This window comes from Callospermophilus lateralis, chromosome 3 (genome assembly GCF_048772815.1).
Source record: "Callospermophilus lateralis isolate mCalLat2 chromosome 3, mCalLat2.hap1, whole genome shotgun sequence".
NCBI lineage: Eukaryota > Metazoa > Chordata > Mammalia > Rodentia > Sciuridae > Callospermophilus > Callospermophilus lateralis.
In genome coordinates, this window is record NC_135307.1 from 103,686,744 (window position 1) to 103,707,706 (window position 20,963).

General features: G+C 35.1%; 1 protein-coding gene across 5 annotated transcripts in view; it reads left to right on the plus strand.

Moving 5' to 3' along the window:
* Rnf111 (ring finger protein 111) overlaps nt 1-20,963 on the plus strand; it is a 64,125-nt gene that overhangs the window by 11,172 nt on the left and 31,990 nt on the right. For all 5 annotated transcript variants that reach the window (XR_013090772.1, XM_076850866.1, XM_076850868.1 and 2 more), the window contains exons 2-3: nt 15,473-16,371; nt 19,476-19,602. Coding sequence is in view for 4 of the 5 variants with exons in the window: in XM_076850866.1 (XP_076706981.1) it covers nt 15,492-16,371; nt 19,476-19,602 (1,007 nt within the window). In the remaining variant the exon portion in view is untranslated. The remainder of the gene's footprint in view (nt 1-15,472; nt 16,372-19,475; nt 19,603-20,963) is intronic.

Here is a 20,963-nt window from a genome sequence, read left to right on the forward strand (position 1 = left end):
TGAAATAGCAACCTAAGTTTTAACAAAAGGTTTTGGTCAGAACACCAGTTTGTCCTTATTAAAATAAGAACTCACAGGATTTTCTGAGCTTCATAATTGCCATTTAACAATTTGTAGCTAAGTCTTTGATAGCCTTAGATTTTAGGATTGGCATGCACTTAGAAACCCAACTTGATTTTTTTTTTTTTTTTTAAAAAAACAGTCCACCTGTTTTCTTCCTTATCAGTTTAAAGATCTCACTGCATATTAGCCTTTTATAGAGATATTATCCATCATGTATTTGCAAATATTTTGCATATTAAATTTGATGTATTTTTACTCTTCTTGTGAATTTATGTACAGTTTTCTTGTATTATTGAAGTTTTCTTGTACACTTTTAATAAAAATTGAGGGATATAAGTCACAATTGGCATATTAATCTGATGAAACTCTTTAAACTGCTCTTTTCCCCAATCTTGCAGATCTTTTTTTCTCCCTATAGTCTACTCCTTTTAGCTCCTCAGTTAAATCTCCTTAAACTATGTGAAGCAGAAACATGTAGTTCCTAATTCTTTAATAATTTGACCCTATCTTATTCTTCCCCAGTGGTGGGGGTGTGGGCAAGGAAAACCCAGGTCTCAAACATTATAGTATTTTAGATGCTGCCATTTCTTGCCTTGACTAAGCATTGTTTGAAATGAATATTTCTTCCATCACTCATACATTTTTCATGGTTTGACTTGGATATCACTTTCTCTATGAACTAATTTCCAGAGGCACAAATTGCTACATCCTTTGTGTTCCTACAGAGAGTGATTTTATTTTATAGCACCTGTAGTTTGATCATTTGTTTTGCTTGGTTAATTATTTATTTCCTTAAATTCTGTTTGATACTATATTGTGTGCTTATTGAAGGATAGGATCCTATGTCTTACTTCCTTCTGCTTACAGATCAAGGATATAGTTTTTGTACTGCAGATTGCTTGCAGGGGTGCTTTAACATTAAACTATGTCCCCAGTTCTTTATATATATATATATTTTTTTTTGAGATAGGTTCTTGCTAAGTTGATGAAGCTCTCATTAAATTGCCAAGGCAGGTCTCTAACTTGTGATCCTCCTGCTTCTCCAGAGTTGCTGGGTATGTGTCACTGTGCCCAGCTAAGTTACTTTTTTTGTTTTTGGTATTGGGGATTGAACTCAGGACCACTCGACCATGAGCCACACCCCCAGCCCTATTTTTTGGTATTATTTTTTGGTACCAGAGATTGAACCCAGAAGCACTTGGCCACATCCCTAGTACTGTTTTGAATTTTATTTAGAGACAGGGTCTCACTGATATGCTTAGCGCATCACCATTGCTGAGGCTCACTTTGAACTTGTGATCCTCCTGTCTCAGCTTCCTGAGCCTCAGGGATTACAGGCGTGCACTACCATGCCTGGCCTATAGTTACTTTTTAGTCATTTGAATAATTAAACATACATGCAGTCAAATTTTTCATCTTGATTTTTTTTTAGCCCACTATACTTTGGTTCCCACCTATTTTAAACTGTATATTCTATTTCTTGCTGCTTTAGTGAGATTGCACCTTAGAGTCTTGTGTATATCACAATAATTATACTTTTTCTGTGTTAAATTTTGAGTTCTTCCTTCCTTAACATTTTTTTAGCATATGTGACAATACTTATTCATAAGAAAAAGACCAAACTTTCTTTCTTTCTTTCTTTCTTTTTTTTTTGTACCAGTGATTGATTTTAGGGGTGCTTAACTGCTGAGCCACATCCCCAGCCCTTTTTTTGCATTTTATTTAGAGACAGAGTCTTTCTGAGTTGCTTAGGGCCTCACTAAGTTGCTGAGACTGGCTTTGAACTTGAGATCCTCCTGTCTCAGCTTCTTGAGGCACTAAGATTACAAGTGTGTGTCATTGCGCCCGGCTGAAACTATTTATATTATTATCAAAAAGTAGATCCAGATTAAGTGTGCTGCTGTGAAGTCTACAGATTTTATTAGCTATATGGTTTAATTCCACATTACCTATTTTTTTAAATATTTATTTTTTAGTTTTAGGTGGACACAATATCTTTATTTTATTTTTATGTGGTGCTGAGAATTGAACCCAGTGCCTCACGCATGGTAGGCGAGTGCGCTACCACTTGAGCCATATCCCCAGCCCTCCACATTACCTCTTAAAAATTGTTCGCTGTTATAGGCTTGTAGGTATCTTTCTATATATTATAAAAATAATGATCATCTTTAAGTTGGTTACTACTTTGAAAAAGAAAGAACTCTTCTCTGAGTGAATTCTAATCTGAAGAAAGATTTTGGAGCTAGAAATTTAAATAACAGAAATCTCTAAGAGTAATTTGTAAGTTTGAAGCTTTGAATGTTGGCAGATTGATTATTTTAAGTGTAAAGAATGAAAGAATATGGAGGTTTGTTTTTCTTGCACATTTTTATTTTTTGAATTCTCATTGATTCTTTTCAGTTAACTCAACAGTAAATTATACTCCCCTCCTCCCCATACTGGGGATTGAACTGGGGGTGTGTGTGGGGGGAGTTGGTGTGGGGGAGTGGGGAGTGGGTGGGGGGGAGTGGGGAGTGGGTGGGGGGGTGGAGAATGGGTGGGTGGGGAGGGTGGGGAGAAGGTGGGGATGGGGCAGGGTGCTCTACCACTGAGCCATATCCCCAAGTCCTCCTCAGACCTTTTTATTTCTTATTTTGAGACAAGGTCTTGCTGAATTGCCAAGCTGGCTCAAATTTGCATTCCTTCTACTTCAGCTTCCTAAATAGCTGGCATCACAGGCATGAACCATTGTATCTGTCTTGATTATTATACTTTTACTGATGACAGATTTTGTGAAATAGTTTGATGATAAATTATTAATTTCCAAGCATTAAAATCTATAAACAAAGGTAAATTCAGAAACCATAGGCTACTTTAATAATGAAAAACAATCAGCCCTCAAGTTTGACAACTGTATTCAAACTTGCCAGCAATCAAATGCCCTCTGTCTACTGGCCTTACAACAGTCATGACTAGAGCAGTAGACACTTCATAGCATATTGAACTCCACCCAGTTTGTGTTGATAAGGAGACTTAAAGAGGTGTTATATGTGTATTTTTTGATGACTAATACTTAGGGATTTTAGAAAACTTAAAACAAATGAGAAAATCATTGAGTTCATAGAGGAAATAGAAATCAATAGTGTGACAGAGATTTCTTTTTTTTTTTTTAAATCAACATTTTTTTTTTTTTGGTTGTAGATGGACACATTCCTTTCCTTCCTTCTTTCTTTCTTTCCTTCCTTCCTAACCTAGTGCCTCACACATGCCAGGTGAGCCCTCTACCACTGAGCTGCAACCCCAGCCCCTAGAGATTTATTTTTTTTCAAAAGCAGAATGTCTGGTATTAGAATTTAGAAAGCTGAAACTTCTAGCTCCCCAAACCTCATTCATTCATAATAGAGGGGAGTATATAGAATTCTTGGCTTTCATAAATTTCATATTAAAAAAATTAGTCCTTTATTTCTCTACTTCAAAGTTTTGAAGGGACACTTGATTTTATGCCTTTCTTGTCCTCGATGATTTCATTTACTTTTTAGGTTATAAGAAAAGGTGTATAGCCTTATGTTGTCTTGTATGTATACATACTTCTTTAGAAAATAATAACAACCATTATGCCTCATACTCTGCTAGGTACTCTTATATAACCCTTATGATAATTTTATAGGATAGGTACTATTATTATCCCAGTATATAGACTGTAAACAATTTTAGAGAGTTTAAGTAGTATGATAAAGATTATATAGCTAGTCAGGGGCAGGGTCAAGACTTTGAACTCAGATTTTTCTTGTATCAAAGTGAATTTCACTTTCCTTTGTTATTTACCAGTCATCTCACTTAAAGATGGAAATTAGTCTTCATTGTCACTGAGTATCCATCATATGTTTTGTTTTCCATAATGTTTTCCCATAGTTCTGAGAATTGCTTTAGCTTTTGGTTATTATAAGGCTTTATATTCTCTAACTTCCTGGAATATTTTGAAAATATTTTAAATATTACTTAGTCTTGAAATTTTCTCCTTGGTGGTTTTGATCATCAGTTACTTCTCTACTCTTTAAGTCTTTTCAGGTCAAATTTATATTCAGAAGGAACGAAGACTTGCTTTATTCAAACTAAGCCTTAGTGGAGAAAAGTCAACCCATGTGTAAGTCTATCTAAGTGCCATCATGGTGCTATCTGTGAACCTCAGTTCATTTTTACCTTTTCAGAAGAGACATGTATCCTAGGCAGACCTCTCTCATAAAGGGATTTACATTTGACTTTCTGAATCTGACTGTCCTAAACTTCATTGTTCTGTATCTTCATTCCTCTTAATAACATGAGAAATAATGTCTAGAGCAACATGAATTGAAGGATGACTCTGAATCCCCTTGTGTGAATAGTCTTTGTCCAGTTCCTCTCAACAGGTTAGTGTTTCTGTGGATATCTGTTTAGCTTAAGGAATAGAAAGAGCATCTTTGGATCTAGGTTCCTGTGTTGTTGTCAGCTTTCCATTGCTGTATCAAAACTTGAGATAAATCAATATAAAGGAGGAAAGGTTTATTTTGACTCACAATTTCAGAGGTTTCAGTCTGGGGTTGACCCAGTTGCTTTTGGGCCTGTGGCAAGGTGCCGCTGTCTGGCTGGGCACAAGATCACGAGCCACTCAAACAGGAACAAACTTTATTTGAAAAAACCGCCAATAGCACGCCCGTGCCCGGGAAGCTTCCCGATCCACCCACGCGGCGTTCTGCTGGTTCCTTCCCGGCACTCTAGCGCAAGCGCCTCCCCGGAATTCCCTCCTACTGCACTTTCCCAACCAATGGGAACTCTCCAGGAGTCCCGCAGCAGGAGTCCGGTATCCATATGAATGTAATTTTTAACATAATCATATCATCTCAATGGCTAGCTGGCATCACCTTTCAATCAAAAATGCCATGCATCATATTAATTGGCTGTGGCTCCCAGCAGCAAGGCAGTACCATGGTGGCAGGAATGTGTGTAGGAGGAGGTTGCTCACTTCATGGGGGCCAGGAAACAGGGGTGGGGGGGAAAGGGTCTGGGGTCCCAATGTCCCATTCTGAGTTGCACCTCCAGTGATCTTTCTTCTTTTCACTAGGCCTCACCTCCTAAAGGTTCCACCTCCTTCTAAAGGTTCCACCACCTCCTAATAGCACCATTAGCTGGGGACCAAGTGTTTCAACACATAAATCATTGGGGGACATTTAAAATTCATTCAAGAGTTTTATACTCTTCACACTACATATAAAACCATTCTTAATCCAGAGACTTAGATGCAACCAAAGGAGTAACCAGAGTGATTCTAGCAAATAGTAGGAAATACTTTATCATGTCATCATAGAACCATTCAATAAGGAAACTTCCTGTTCTTCTTCCTCTGTACTAAGAGGGTATCTAGATTTACTTCGGATCTGAGAAAAGAAGAAATTCTGAGCTATTTAACACTGAACTACAAACAGATATAGTATTCTGGTGAGTTATGGATGACAGAATCTTGGAAGATGAGGATAAATAGCTTGCTGACCAATTCTGTTTTTTAAAAATTGAAGAAATTTGTTGGGTACAGTGGCACTGTAATCTCAGTGGCTCAGGAGGCAAGGTAGGAGGATCATGAGTTTAAAGCCAGACTTAGCAATTTAGAGAGGCCCCAAGCAACTTGGTGAGACTCTGTCTCAAAATAAAAAATAGTAACTGGGGTTGTAGCTTATTGGTAGAGCACTTGCCTAGCATGTGTGAGGTACTGGGTTTGATTCTTGGCACCACGTGTAAAAAAAATAAGGGTTCATTGACAACTAAAAAAAAAAAAAGTAATAATTAAAAAAACAAAAAAACAAACAATAAATTTGCATAATCAGTCTCATTATAATTGTTTTCATGTAGGTCCTGCATTTCTCTTATTGAATTTGATAGTAGCTGTTGAATCTTTTCACGTCTGTTGTGAGTGGTTTGTTATTTTGTATTTTGTAATTAGCTTCTTTATTTTTATAAAGTCAAGTCACTGATTTTGGAGTATTAACAAACCTAACTGGCCTATTTTCAGTGGTGTTCCTGTTGATCTCATTGGTAAATAATGAAAAAAATTATCTGCTTTTTAATATTTATGTCCATTCATTTGTTTGAATGACTTGACTTGCATTTTAAGAACAATATTATATACCATGAAGACCATTTTTTTCCCCTTTCTTATTTTAATGAGAATGCCTACAATGTTTCACCATTCAATCAGCAGTTTTCCCTTCTGAATTGTGCAGGACAGACAAACCATGTCTGTGAGCTGAATCCAGCTAGTTTTCTGGTTTGAAGAGAACTTTGTAACTTTGAACCTTTGAGATTTAAAGGATGTGAAAAGAGATCTTTATAGGGTTTCTGAAGGATGCAGTTATTTTCCTGCTCGGTATTTATTATGCATCAAAGAAGTAGCTTGTAGAGGCTGGGGTTGTAGCTCAGTGGTTGAGTGCTTGCCTAGCATGTGTGAAGCACTGGGCTTGATCCTCAGCACCACATTTAAAAAAAGAAAAATAGTGTGTCCATCTACAACTGAAAATAGTAATTAAAAATGTAGCTTGGGGCAGGGGTTGTAGCTCAGTGGTAGCACGCTTGCCTAGCATTTTGTGAGGCACTGGGTTCGATTCTTAGCGCCACATATGAATAAATAAAGGTTCATCAACAACTAAAAATTATTTTTTAAAAAGTAACTTAATGCTTTTATAGAGAAAAATCTGTTTCCCTTCTTGTCTTTTCATGCTTTCTCTATTTTAAAGGCATGATTGACCCCCAATCATAAGATAAATGTCTTTTGTGATGCCAGAGCTCCTGAAATTGAAAAGTTGGCAATGGCAAATGTTCAAGAAATCTTAGATTTATTATGTAATTTTGCCATTACTATTGTTTTTAGTCTGCATATTCTCTTTTTCTTTATAGTCTTAGTTACTCCAGCCAAAAATGTATCATTATTACTCCTTTCCTTCTACCCATTATACAATTTAAGAAAACATATTAAGTACCCATGTGCAAGACAGCTATTTTAGTTGCTAGAGATCAGGCACTGAACAGGATAGATGAGGTTTCTGCATTTTTGGGACTTGCATTTTAGTGAGGGGGCTCTTATAATAAAAAGGCCAACAAAATTATTTCAGTTAGTGGCAAGTATTTTACAGAAAACAGGTTGTGACAGAGAGCGTCTAGGAAGAGAAGCTGATTAAACAGGAGTGTGTGTCCAAGTCCTCCGAGATGCAAATGGGATTAAATGTGCAAGGATTTCTTTTCCTTTTCTTTTCTTTTTTTTTTTCGTAGTACAGCATGTGTAGCATAAAGTTTATCATTTTAACCTTTAAAAAATTTTTTTTTGTAGTTGTAGATGGACAGTATATTTTATGTTATATGGTGCTGAGGATCGAACACAGTGCCTCACATGTGCAAGGCATGCGCTCTGATACTGAGCTACAGCTACAGCCCCCTACCCCTGCCCTTTTATTTTTTTCTTTTAAGAGATAGGTTTTTGCTGTATTGCCCAAACTGGTCTTGAATTCTTGGGCTTACTCCTGTTTCAGTTTCCTAAGTAGTGGGGAGTACTGGCATGTACCACTGCAGCTGGTTTATTTTAACTATTTTTAAGTGCACAATTTGGCATTTAAGTTCATTTGCATCGTTGTGCAGCCATCACCACCATTTATCTCTGGAAGTTTTTCATTATCCTCTACTGAAATTGTTCTCATTAAACACTAACTCCCATTCTTTTCTTCCCCAGCCCATTGCAGCCACCATTCTACTTTGTGTATATGAATTTGATCACTCTTGAGTACTTCATGTAGGTGGAAACACAATATTTATTTTTGTATGTTTGTTTTATTTCACTTAACATAATGCCTTCAAGATTTCACCCATATTGTAGCATGTATCAGGACTTCCCTTTAAGGCTGAATTGTATTCCATTGTAGGTATATATCATATTTTGTTTGTTTGTCCATTATCTGTTGATGGACATTTTGATTGCTTCCACCTTTTGGCTATTGTGAATAATTCTGCTGTGGTCATGAATGTACAAATATCTGCTATGGACCTGCTTTCATTCATTTTAGATATAGGTCCAAAATTGAAATCACTGGATTATGTGCTAGTTCTTTCACATATGTACCATTGTACAGTCCCATCAGCAGTGAACAAAGTTTCTAGTTTCTCCATGATCTTTTCAACATTTTCTTTGGGGGTAAGGCAGTGGTTACTGGGGATTGAATACAGGAGCATTTAACTGCTGAACCATATCCCTACCCTTTTTTGTATTTTATTTTGAGACATGGCCTCACTGAGTTGCTTGGGGCCTCTCTAAGTTGCTAGGGCTGGCTTTGAACTTGTGATCTTCCTGCCTCAGCTTCCTGAGCTGCTGTGGTTACAGGTGTGTGCCATCATGCCTGACTTGTTTTATTTTTTGATAATGGCTATCCTAATGGGTGTGAAGTAACGTATTATATTTTTTATTTGCATTTCTTAATGATAAGTGATGCCATTGAGCATCTTTTCTTGTACTTTTTAGTTATTTATGCATCATCTTTGGAGAAATGATAATTAAGTCCTTTGCCATTTTTTGATCAGGTTGTCTTGTTGATTTCTAGAAGTTCTTTATATATCCTGGATATTAATCCTTTATCAGATAAATGATGTGCAAATATTTTCTATCATTTCTTGAGGTGCTTTTTCACTTCATAGTGTTCTCTCATGTTCAATGTGTAAGGATTTTATTAGGGGAAATGTCTGGGAGAGAAAATGAGAAGGGAGCCAGAGAAGACTTGAGAGGCTTTCAGATCATATTGTAAGTCCAATCCTGAGTGAAGGAAAAGAGGTAAGTGGAGTTGGTGAAGTCAAATAAGTAAGTTTCAGCAAGGTCATCAAGAGTTTTAGAGCCAGTATTACATCAAAGGAGTCCTGTGTTTCCAAGGGACAGGCCTAATTTAGTATCCTTGTGTCAGTTTTAGACAGAACAGCCAGTGGGGAAGTGTGACCTTGGGTAAAGGCAGTGATGGATTTCAGAACCTTGATCAGTTAAGCTCCCTTTGGAGCCCTTGATCAGTTAAGCTCCCTTTGGTTGGAAGTCTATAAGGCACATTCTTGTAGCTGCCATTGAGGAGTCAGGAAAGACCTCTCTAAAAGATGACACTTAAGCCAAGACCTGCATCTTGAGAAGCTAGGTGGCCTTTCAGAAATCTTTGGGAAGATCGTTGTAGTCATGGTAAACACAAAGTTCAGAGGTCCTGAGATCTTCCTCTGAACCATGGTAAAAAAACAGACCTCTGAACCATGGTAAAAAAACAGAAAGTCAGTTTGACTGTAGTCTCATGGTAAGAGATATAGATAGGGACATGACATCAGAAAGGATCCTATAAGGTATGCCAAAGAGTTGGGATTTTATTTTTGGAGCATTTGGAAACCACTGGAGGATTTTGAATAGAGATGTGATATGATCTGATTTGTATTTTTAGGGTAAGCTCAAGTATATAAAAAGGGATTATTAAGAAATAAGAAAACTAACATAGGTGTCTGTTGCAGTAGTACAGGCAAAAGATTATAATAATTTGAACTAAGATGATAACATATATTTGCTATCCAAAGGTTACCAAAATCCTGTTGATGTATTCATTATCTTTGGATTTTATGCTTTCTCTTCTAATTGGTTTCTTATTGCCTATCATTTTATTTCCTCACTTTATATAGTAGTAGCCTTTTAACTTTTTTTTAATGCCTCCAGTTTTAGCTACTTTGGATCCTTTTTCATATTATATTATCACATGATTTATTCATTAATGATTTAATTTTCCAGTTTAAGATTTTAAAAAAATTCTAGAATTATTTGCCTTCTCTGCTTCATCTGTCACCTACTTGTACTGTTGTCCTCTTCCTGACTCTTAATTATAGGTATCTTTCAAACTATGGATTTCTTCTCAGGGCCTTCCCAGTAGCCATCTCTCCTATATCCTTGCAGTATCTTCCCTTTGGTGCCTTGCAGTCTGCATTTGTTTCTCTCCTTAGGCTGTTCTTTGAAGTTTAGTCCTGTGGAGCTCTTTTGGGTTTTTTGCATTAGAATGTTGGTAAGTGATGAGTGTCTCTTATAGTTCTTTGTATGCACTGTAGTACCCCTGCTAGAACTTTTGCTTCAAGTGCAATTTTTTTGTGTGTTTTGTGATTTATCTTGGAAGTCTCTTTGTTCTGTTTGTTTCTGTGTTGTGAAACTATTTTATCTAAACTTTAAAAAAATTATTATAAGTAAAATATCTATAATTGTTTATTTCAGTTTGACTTTTGTGGCCAATACGATCTGCATGTTTTTTTCTTTATTTTTTGGTACTCCACAGTACCAAAAAACCCAGGGAACTTTACTACAGAGTTACATCCCCAACCTCTTTTTATTTTTTTTATTTAAAATTTTTTTAAAAATTTATTATTTATTTTTGGGGCACCAGGGATTGAACCCAGAGGTGCTTTAATCACTGAGCCATGCCCCCAGCCCTATTAGTATTTATATAATTTTTTAAAATTTTGGGACACGTTCTCACTAAATTGCTAAGGAAGGCTTTGAACTTGCAATCCTCCTACTTTAGCCTCCTGAGCCACTGGAATTAACAAGAGTGTGCCACCACGCCTGGCCATCCCCTTTATAATTTTTTCTTTTGAGACAGGATCTTGCTAAGTTGCCATCCTCCTCACCTCAGCCTTCAAGTGGCCAGGCCAAATGAGTCTTGATTCTAGCTAACAGTATGTTTTCTGAATTTTATTGTCTGTTCAGGGTAGGTTGCCAAGATCATTGATCTGTTTTTATGTTTTAATTTTTGATGTAACCTATAAATAAACAGGTTTCTGAATATCACTTCCTTTTTTTTCTTTTTTTAACCTGGTATTAGACTGCAAGTTAATTATTTGCTAATAAGCTTAGCAAGGTTCTCTCCCTCTTCAAAATAGAGAACAATTAGATTTAGGTCTGATTTAATTTTTGCTAATGTAGGTAAGAGTCCTTAGTGATGACTTTTAAGGGGAAATGCCATTCTTTTATTTTTAAATATTGTTTAGTTGTTGATGGACCTTTATTTTACTTATTGGTATGTGGTACTGAGAATCGAACCCAGTGCCTCATGCTTGATAGGCAAGCACCCTACCACTGAGCCACAACCCCAGTCTGGAAATGCCATCCTTGATAAGGAAATTTTGACTATTTAGAATGTATAACAAAGCATCTTGTCTCCTTCATCTAGATATGAATGCTGGTAGTTTTAAAGCGTTCAAGTAGTAGCAGAGGGAGTATTGGCATCAGGCAATTGATTTAATATACTTAGGTTAAAAATGTTTTCACCTAATTATATGAAAAAAGATAAAGGTTAAACATATTGCTAGTTAATTTTCTGGTGATTTCTGAAAATTTTATGGAAAAATTGTCAAATCAACCATCCCTTTTTTAAAATCTTATTTTTATAGTCAAGTAAAATAAATAATCAAATTTTTATTTAAACTTGAAACAAGTATTTAGCTGAGTGAAGTGGCATGTACCTGTCATCCCAAACTTATTTAGGATTATTTGAGCCTAGGAGTTTAGGTCTCCCCTTCCCCCATAAAAGGGAGTGGGGGTGACAAAATTTTACATTTATCGTTGGTGGTGAAAGGTCATACTAGTAATAGCGTATGCCAAGTTATAAGTAGAATTCCTCAGAATTGTAGGAGTATTCTTAATGGATCCCTTCCTTTTGCCCACATAAGTTTATTTGTAAATTTGGCAAATCCTAACTAATTTTCAGTCTTGAAAATTAGCAATTTTTAGCTTTCATGTATTTTTAGAACAAAATTTACTAGGGAATAATTAGTTATTCAGGAGTAAATAATATGTGGATGGGATCAAATCAACACAAAAGAGGAACAGGTATTTTATGGTTTTATTATTAGAACTAATATTCGATTTGCTATATTTCATAATATTTGTCTCCTTATTCGTAACTTAAATCAGCCAGTAATTTTTTATAGAAATTAAAGACTCTAGGCTATGATTTTATTAAATAACAAATAGCTCAGGACATCTTCTATTGCTCCTTTGTTATTTTTGATGGCTTTTGAGTTTACAAATGCATTACTGGTATTTATTTTCATGAACTAACTTACATTTTCTCAGTTCAAAATAGAGCATAAATTTGTATGACCTTAGTGAGAACCTCTTAGTTAATGGGAATGTTAATTTTGCTGTTAATGACTGAGTGACTTGGTAACTCAGAGAAAAATTACTGGTTTACAGACATACAGCACATCATACACCAAACCACCCCTCCTTTTAACTACCCCTCAACCCTGCCTTGTTGGAAAGACCAAAACTGACCAAAGACCAGAGCAGAATTAATCACAAAGAGTTCATTGTTTTGTGCATAAAGTGATAGAAAGGAAATTGAGCTTAGTAAATTATGTTGTGAATCAACTCTTTGCAAATTCATTTATGGATCCGTGATCTGTCCTTTTTTGCAAATTTTCATTGCCTCTGAGGGTCTCCACTCCAAGACCTCGAGAGTGACTCAGTAATTAATGATGAAGAGTCTAAAATGGCCATTTTTTTTCTTTAGCAAATAAAGACTGTCACCTCAGAGATCTAACCTAGTAAAACTCCTGGGAGACCTGAACTTCTGGATGAATCCTAGATCTTTCCAAAAGATCATGACTCTTTTGTTCCTGATGGGGTCCATAATTATGGAATATGAAAGGATTCCTCTTGACTTTTTGACAACAGCTTATTGAGATTACTCTATTTCAGTATATTCATGAATTGAATAGTCACTACCACAATTTTAGTACATTGTCAGTTCATCAAGAAGAATCCTTATAGTTTTTGGTTATCCCACCCTATCTCCCTTCATCCTCAGTTTTAAGCAACCATTAATCTACTTTATAGCTCTCTATATAGCTCTATAGATTTGCCTATTCTGGACATTTCATATAAAAGGAATCTTATCCAGCATAGTCTTTTATGATTAGTTAACAATGTTCTCCCATTAAAATGAACTGTATAAATGTTCATCCATGTTGTAACTTGGATCATTATTTTATTTCTTTAGATTACTAAATTATAATTCTTTTTAAAAATATTTTTTAGTTTTAGATGGACACAATATATTTATTTTTTATTTTTATGTGGTGCTGAGGTTCGAATCTAGTGCCTCATGCATGCTAGGGGAGCACTCTACCACTGAGCCACAACCCCAGCCCCTCTGCCCCCTTTTTTGGTACTAGGGATTGAACCCAAGGCTACTTAACCACAGAGGTACACCCACAGCAAACTAAATTATAATTCTTTGTATGGATTTGTTCATTCATCATTTGATGGAATTCATGTTGTTGCCACTTTTTGGCAGTTATGATTTTGTACTGTATCTTCTCATTTCTCTTGTTTGTAGGTCTAGGAGTAGATTTGCTGGGGCCTGTGATAATTCTTTAATCTTTTTTCTCCCCTTTGGTGCTGGAAATTGAAGTCAGGTCCTTGTGCATGCTAAGCTAATGTACTACCACTGAACTACATCCCCAACTGTTAGTTTAGTCTTCTGAGGTACTGCCTAACTGGTTTCCAAAGTGTCTGCACCATTTTCCATTCTCATCAGCAATTTATGAGGATTGCAGTTCCTTTACATTTTTTCTACCACATAAATATGTTTTTTTATTGTAGCCATGTGCCTTGTCATTGAGATTTGGGTTTTCTTGCCTTTGAGTGTGTTGATGATTCTTATCTTACAGTCTGCCTCCTGTAATTTGCTTAACTAAATGATCTTCAGCAACATAAGGCTCTAGTCCTTATCTAAAATTGAAATGCAATAGTTGTGCCCTATGGTCTATCAGAATTAAGATTCTTATTAGAGAATAAAGTAGCATGAAGAGAAGAACTATAGAAAAGATAACTGTTATTAATATTAGTTTATTATTTATAGCAATCCATCTAATGTTACATTCAGATGTACAAAAATTAATACTTTTAAAAAATATAATACTTTTAAAATCACCCCTTAAAAAGTCATACCAAGAGAAAAACATGTTGTGTAAGCAGTCTTTTTTTTTTTTTTTGGTACTGGGGATTGAATCCAGGGGGCTTAACCACTGAGCCACACCCCCAACCCTTTATATATATAGGGTGTGTGTGTGTATTTTATATATATATATATATATATATATATATATATATATTTTTTTTTTTTTTTTTTGGTACTGGGGATTGAATCCAGGGAGCTTAACCACTGAGCCACATCCCCAACCCTTTTTTATATTTTATTTAGAGACAGGGTCTCACTTAGTTGCTTAGGGCCTTGCTAAGTTGCTGAGGCTGGCTTTGAAACTCTCAACCCTCCTGCCTCCAGCCTCTCAAGCTCCTGGGATTATAGTTGTGCGCCACCACATTTGGCATAATCAGTCTTCTGAATTCTTTTTTATGCTTTTTTAAAATTTAATTTTTAAAAATTGTGATGTTCTGATACATGTATACATTACATAATGATTAAATAAGGTTAAACGTATCTCCTCAAACATTCATCATTTTTTTATGGTGTAAGTCTTCAAAATCTTCTCTAGCTTTTTGAAATATACATTACGTTATCATTGTCTACAGTTACCTTGTGCATTAGCACAACCAGAACTCCTTATTCCTATCTAACTATAACTATACCCATTGATGATTAATCTCTCCCTATTCTTCCTTCCCCAGCTTCTGGTGACCAATATTCTTCTCTCAACTTCTGTGAGAGAATCTTTTTTTGGATTCCACATATGAGTGAGATCATGAAGAACTTGTCTTTCTGTCTGGTTTATTCCACTTATCATAATGATCTCCTGTTTCATCTGTGTTGTCACAAGTGATGGAATTTCATTTTTTATGGCTGGATAATATTCCATGGTGCAAATATAATACATTTTCTTTAAGTATGCATTAGTTGATGGACACCTAAGTTGTTTCTGTTTCTTGGTTATCATGAATAGTGCTGCAGTAAACATAATAGTACAGATGTCTCTTTGACAAACCAATTTTGTTTCCTTTGGATTTATACCCAGTAGTGGAATTGCTGAATCATATGGTCCTGTTTTGAATTCTAATCCTTTTTTTCTACTTTTATTATATAAGTTTTGAATAAAGTATTTGATTATAACCAAATCATACAGTAAGATTAGTTTTTTGTTAATACAGCTTTTCCAAGTAGGCCAGTGTTCTGTGATAGCTTCTGCATTTCTAAAAATTGGGGCCACAAGCAGAAGTATCACAGAAAAATGTTTTATAGGAACAGTAAAATGACTTGTGATGGCCCTACTGAATCCGATAAGGAAAAGACAATTCTGCCGTATTATAAGGGATGTTCTTAATGGAATTCAAGAACTCTTCAAATAAGTAGTGTGATAAAACCTGTTAAAAGTCTTTAAAATATCTTATTGTTTCTTCTAGGCCTACCTTAAAGTTTCCCATGTCTCAATGGACTCCTGAATATAACAAGCTTTATACCTTAAAAGTGGATATGAAGAGTGAGATTCCTTCTGATGCACCAAAGACACAGGAGAGTCTGAAAGGGGTCCTTCTACATCCAGAGCCCATTGGGGCAGCCAAAAGTTTTCCTGCAGAAGTTGAGATGATTAATAGTAAAGTGGGGAATGAATTCTCTCACTTGTGTGATGATTCGCAAAAACAAGAGAAGGACAGGAATGGTAACCAGCAAGAACAAGAAAAAAGTGTTGTTGTGAGAAAAAAACGCAAAAGCCAGCAGGCTGGCCCTTCATATATGCAGAATTGTGTGAAAGAGAATCAGGGAATATTAGGATTGAGGCAACACCTAGAAACACCAAGTGATGAAGATAATGATTCCTCCTTCAGTGATTGTCTTTCTTCTCCTTCATCTAGTCTGCATTTTGGAGACTCTGATACTGTGACTTCGGATGAGGATAAAGAAGTCTCTGTAAGACATTCCCAGACCATTTTGAGTGCTAAAAGTAGAAGTCATAGTGCACGTTCCCAAAAGTGGCCTCGAACTGAGACAGAATCTGTGTCGGGATTGTTAATGAAAAGACCTTGTTTTCATAGCAGTTCATTAAGGAGACTTCCATGCAGAAAGAGATTTGTAAAAAATAATTCCTCACAGAGGACACAGAAACAAAAAGAGAGGATATTAATGCAGAGGAAAAAACGAGAAGTGTTAGCCCGAAGAAAATACGCATTACTACCCAGTTCTAGTAGTTCCAGTGAAAATGACCTCAGCAGTGAATCCTCTTCCAGCTCTTCAACTGAAGGAGAGGAGGATTTGTTTGTTTCTGCTAGTGAAAACCACCAAAACAATCCAGCTGCTCCCTCAGGTAAGAATCTTTTGGTAAAACATGAAAAGTATTGCATTGTATTTATACTTATTTTCTTGGTTTTATGACTTAGGGTTATGACTTACAGCTTTTATCATCTTTAAAGAGAATATAAAGTTCTATTGACTTATTTTTAAAACCACATAAATTACCAACTATAATATTATCTAATTCCAATAAAAAAATCAAAAATATTTCTATGACAAAAGTAAAATCAGAATTGGTTGCTTTTTTCTTTTTAGATTAATTACGTATACCATTTTGGATAGAATTAGATTATATTTTAGGTGAGTTGTTGATTTATGGTACTAATATTTTTTCCCTGTAGTACTTTAGTATGTTTAACTTGTGTGAATATTTTTCCAGATACTGTATGATGGATTTTTTTTCTCATTTAATCATGCAACAACTTTAGTCACTGCTTAATAGTTCTTTTAAGTACATTGTTTTTATTATCCATTGTCACTTTGTCATGTCAAGCCGAAAAATACTTTGAAGTTTTTGGTAGCTTATTTAAATATTAGGACTTATAAACTTTTGATTATGACAGTGCTCAGCAAAGCAGATGATGGAGGAATAGCACTTGCATATGTGCTTTCATGCATTCTTGCATACAGAATAGATATTATATTTAAGTGCACTAAGAATGCGCAGATAATTCTGAAGTATAAGTATTTTTCATGTATATAGATCATCCCAATAGAATGCATCATTTCTGTACTTGTAATTTTAAAGAGTTGTATTGGAATGAATATTAAAGAGCTAAGTCTTCACTGAGGGAACTAGATTAATTTCTTTTGAATTTAGGGAATAAGGGAATTGGGTCATAGGGAGAGCTTTTCAAAGGACTAGGAATACGTTTTCTAAGACTGCAAAGCTGTCCCAGTTTTTGCCTGATGTTCTGTTTGTCAGGGTCAAAGCCTATTAGTCTACTATCCATATGTGCCATTTTCCTTCTCTTGTCTCTCTCTCCTTCCTTATGAGTATCTTCCTTTTTCATTTTTGTTTTTCTATTTTTTTCCAGAACCCTAAAATCCGTAACCTTGTTCTTATTTGGCCATATTTAGTTCATTTTTTTTTATAAAAACTATTTGAATATTTGTTTTATGAGGACTTCATTGAGATCACTTGTAACTGGGAGAAATGTATAGCAATTGCTTCTTGAGGTCTCTTGAGAAAGAGGGAGGTGAAAAAAAGGACTTAGTTGTCTCATTTTTTCATATGGTCAGGATCTGAAGACTTTAGTGTTAGGGGAGGGAGCGTTAGAGCCCAATTTCTTGAAATTAGTGAAGCAGAGTGGTTGATAATTGGAATAGAAGTTTCTAAGGAGCTGATATTTGTAGAGGAGTGAGAATATAGTAAATGAAGGTCTGTTTCTGGGAAGGAAAGGGTTTTTATATTCTTAAGTATTCAAGTTTAGTGCAAATGTAATGCATTTTAAAATCTTGTTTAATACTTATTAAACAAGTATTAAAAATACTTTAAAAATCATGTTTCTTGGTAGAATTAATGTATTTCAATTACATTATTTTTATTTATGTTTTGGTTTTTGGGAATTGAACTCGGAGGCACTTAACTACTGAGCTACATCCAGGACCCCCCCCACCCCTTTTTTTGGTTGTGCTGGGGATTGAACCCAGAGCCTTGTGCTTGCTAAGCAAGCACTCTACCAATTGAGCTATATCCTTAGCACCACCCCCCCTCCCGCCCCACCACCACCACCAAACCCTTTTTTTTATTTTTATTTTAAGAGTCTCACTAAGTTGCTGAGAGCCTTACTAAGTTACTGAGGCTGGGCTTAAACTTGTGATGCTCCTGCCTCAGCCTTCCAAGCTGCTGGGTTTCTAGGCGTGCACCACTGTGCCAGGCTCAACTACATTATTTTTTAGACATTACCCTTAAATCTTTGTTTCTGGAAACATAAATCTAAAAAGTTTAAATGAAGGTACCCTTGATGTTTTCTGATTTCTAGACAAGTATTTTGTTTTGAATCAGCTTTTTTTTTTTTTTAAATAAAGATTTAATAATAGCATTCACATGGTGTGGAATTTTAAAGTACTGAGAAAATAATATGTAAAACTTATCTCCTTTTCAAAGGGTCCAGTCTTTATTATCCAGAAATAATCCGTGTTGGCAGTTTCTCATTTCCCTCAGAAAACGTGGAAAGATATGCAAGGATAAGTGAATATTGTAGGTCTTTCAGCATGTGGAATTATCCATACAAAGGGGACTATGCAACCATTAAAAGCTGTTCACAAAATGACACATACTATGTAATTCTATTATGTGGCATCTAATGTAGTCATATTCTTAGAAAAAGTAGAATGATGATGGTGCTATGGGGGGATGGGTGGGCATAATGGGTATAGCTTCAGATTGGCATGATGAAAAGGTACTAGAGATGTTTCATAACATTTCAAATATACTTAATGTTGCTAAACTTAAAAATGGTTAAAATTGTTAAAAAATAAAAGTTGTGTTTTTTCTTACTGGATTTTTCATAAATCTGAAAGGATTATCACCTGATGATTTTTTTAAAAAACATCCTCTGTTACCTGATAATACAAATGTCTTGTTAAGAATGTTCCCACAATAAGAATATTAAGAGTAGAAAACAAATTCACCCACTTTAAAGTATATATTTCTGATTTGCAAGCACAAACTCTGTGTCATGTACAATATCCTGAATGTTAAGCCCTATTAAGAAACTGAAGCTTCTTCAATGATTCTAAAGACTTGCTCAGGCACACAGTAAGCAATATTTGTAATTCAGACCTAATTCCAATTCAGAGCTCATATTCTTTACATATATTAAGTACAGTACTATAACCACTCAACATGTAGGTGCTAGTTAACTATCAAAATTATCTTTTTGCAGCCAGTTGCTTTTGTTTCTGCTCCTTGCATTTGTAGTCATGCTTAAAATTTCTGAAGTCATAGCAGAAATTGTCTCTTCTTTTGAGTATCTATCCAAAATAAATTACTATACAGTTCTCCTTTCATCATGAATTTCATAGTCTTCAGGTAAAAATGAAAATTTCTGCCTTGTAATTAGTTAACAAATGGATGTTCTTTAAATATTTTGTTTGTTTGTTTGTTTTCAGGAAGTATTGATGAAGATGTTGTGGTGATAGAAGCTTCCTTCACTCCCCAGGTCACTGCCAATGAAGAAATTAATGTTACCTCAACTGACAGTGAAGTGGAGATTGTAACAGTTGGAGAAAGCTATAGGTGAGATTTTAATTCCTAGTTGTATATTTGAAGTTATCAAAATAATTACTTAAACTTGATTATTAAACTTACTATTTAAACTTGTGCTACAGATAATTTTTTTCTTAGAGACCTAATTTAAGCATGCTTATACTAGATCAGTCGTTTTCAAACCAGGATGTGTTTGACTCACCTGGGAAGATTATAAAATAAAGATATATTGTTGCCTATACCTTGTCCTAGACCAACAGAGCTAGAATTTGGTGCTCAGAATTTTTTAAAGTAAGCAGAGAGAGCCTAAGAGTCATTGCTGTAGGTAACCAATAATTTTACTTAATGCTTTATAAAATTTGATTTATTTTATGATAAAGAGAAGTAGTGAATTCCTTTGAAATTTAAGTGTGAATAATACACAAATATTGGAGATGGACTAATTTTTTTTTTTTTAACTTTTGTAGTATTGGGGATTGATTCATTTTAAAATTTGAACTCAAATTTTTAACTCCTGGGCTGTATAATTTTTAAGGGCATTTTTCATCTCAGTTTGAAGTTTGGGGTTGTTTCCTGAGTATGCAAACTCACCACTCTTGATGACATTGTGTGTTAATGGAGTTGGTTCAACTTTTCCATACATGCTGATCAAATGCTTGTATCAGTTTTACATTCAATTTGGGCAGGAGACAAAAAACAAACTGCATAAGCACTTGTGTTCTATTGGCCCCATCTTTCTAAAAGCAATTTATTTTTTCTTCTGGGCCTTAGAATTGCATCATGTACATACTATACATGTATACATTCAGTCTAGAATCATAGTCAATTCTTTAAAATATAAGTGTACCTATAAGTAATTAAGAAGAATACTGTACCATATAATTAAAAGGTGAAAAACAAAAAAGGTTTAGGGTTTGTGATCGGATGCTTTATAAGGATAAAGCAGCTCAGACAAGTGATGCTCTTATGGCCATCAAACTATAAACTAGCCACACAGTGTCTTTACTTATGCTAACCCCAGGATATCTCTCTGGTGTTGGTTGTATTCTCTTAGGACAATACCAGAAGCTCAGCTTCGTTTAGGGTTACCAAAATTGTGTTTTACAAACCCAGCCTGGGCTAAACAAGATATTGTGGACATAAGTGTGCATTTTTTTAAAATTAAATTTCTTTATTTATGGTAAGTAATTTTGAGTTAACCATAAAATGTAAATAGTTAATTATAATCAAGGTGAATAATCTATAATAATAGTTGAAGAGAGCAATGTTCTTGAAACAGAATCCTGTATATTATACTATTGGTCCAACATAGTATTTCTTTTTCTTTTTTTCCCTACCCTGGTATTGAGGATTGAATTACAATGCTTCATCCCTAGCCCTTGTTGTTATTA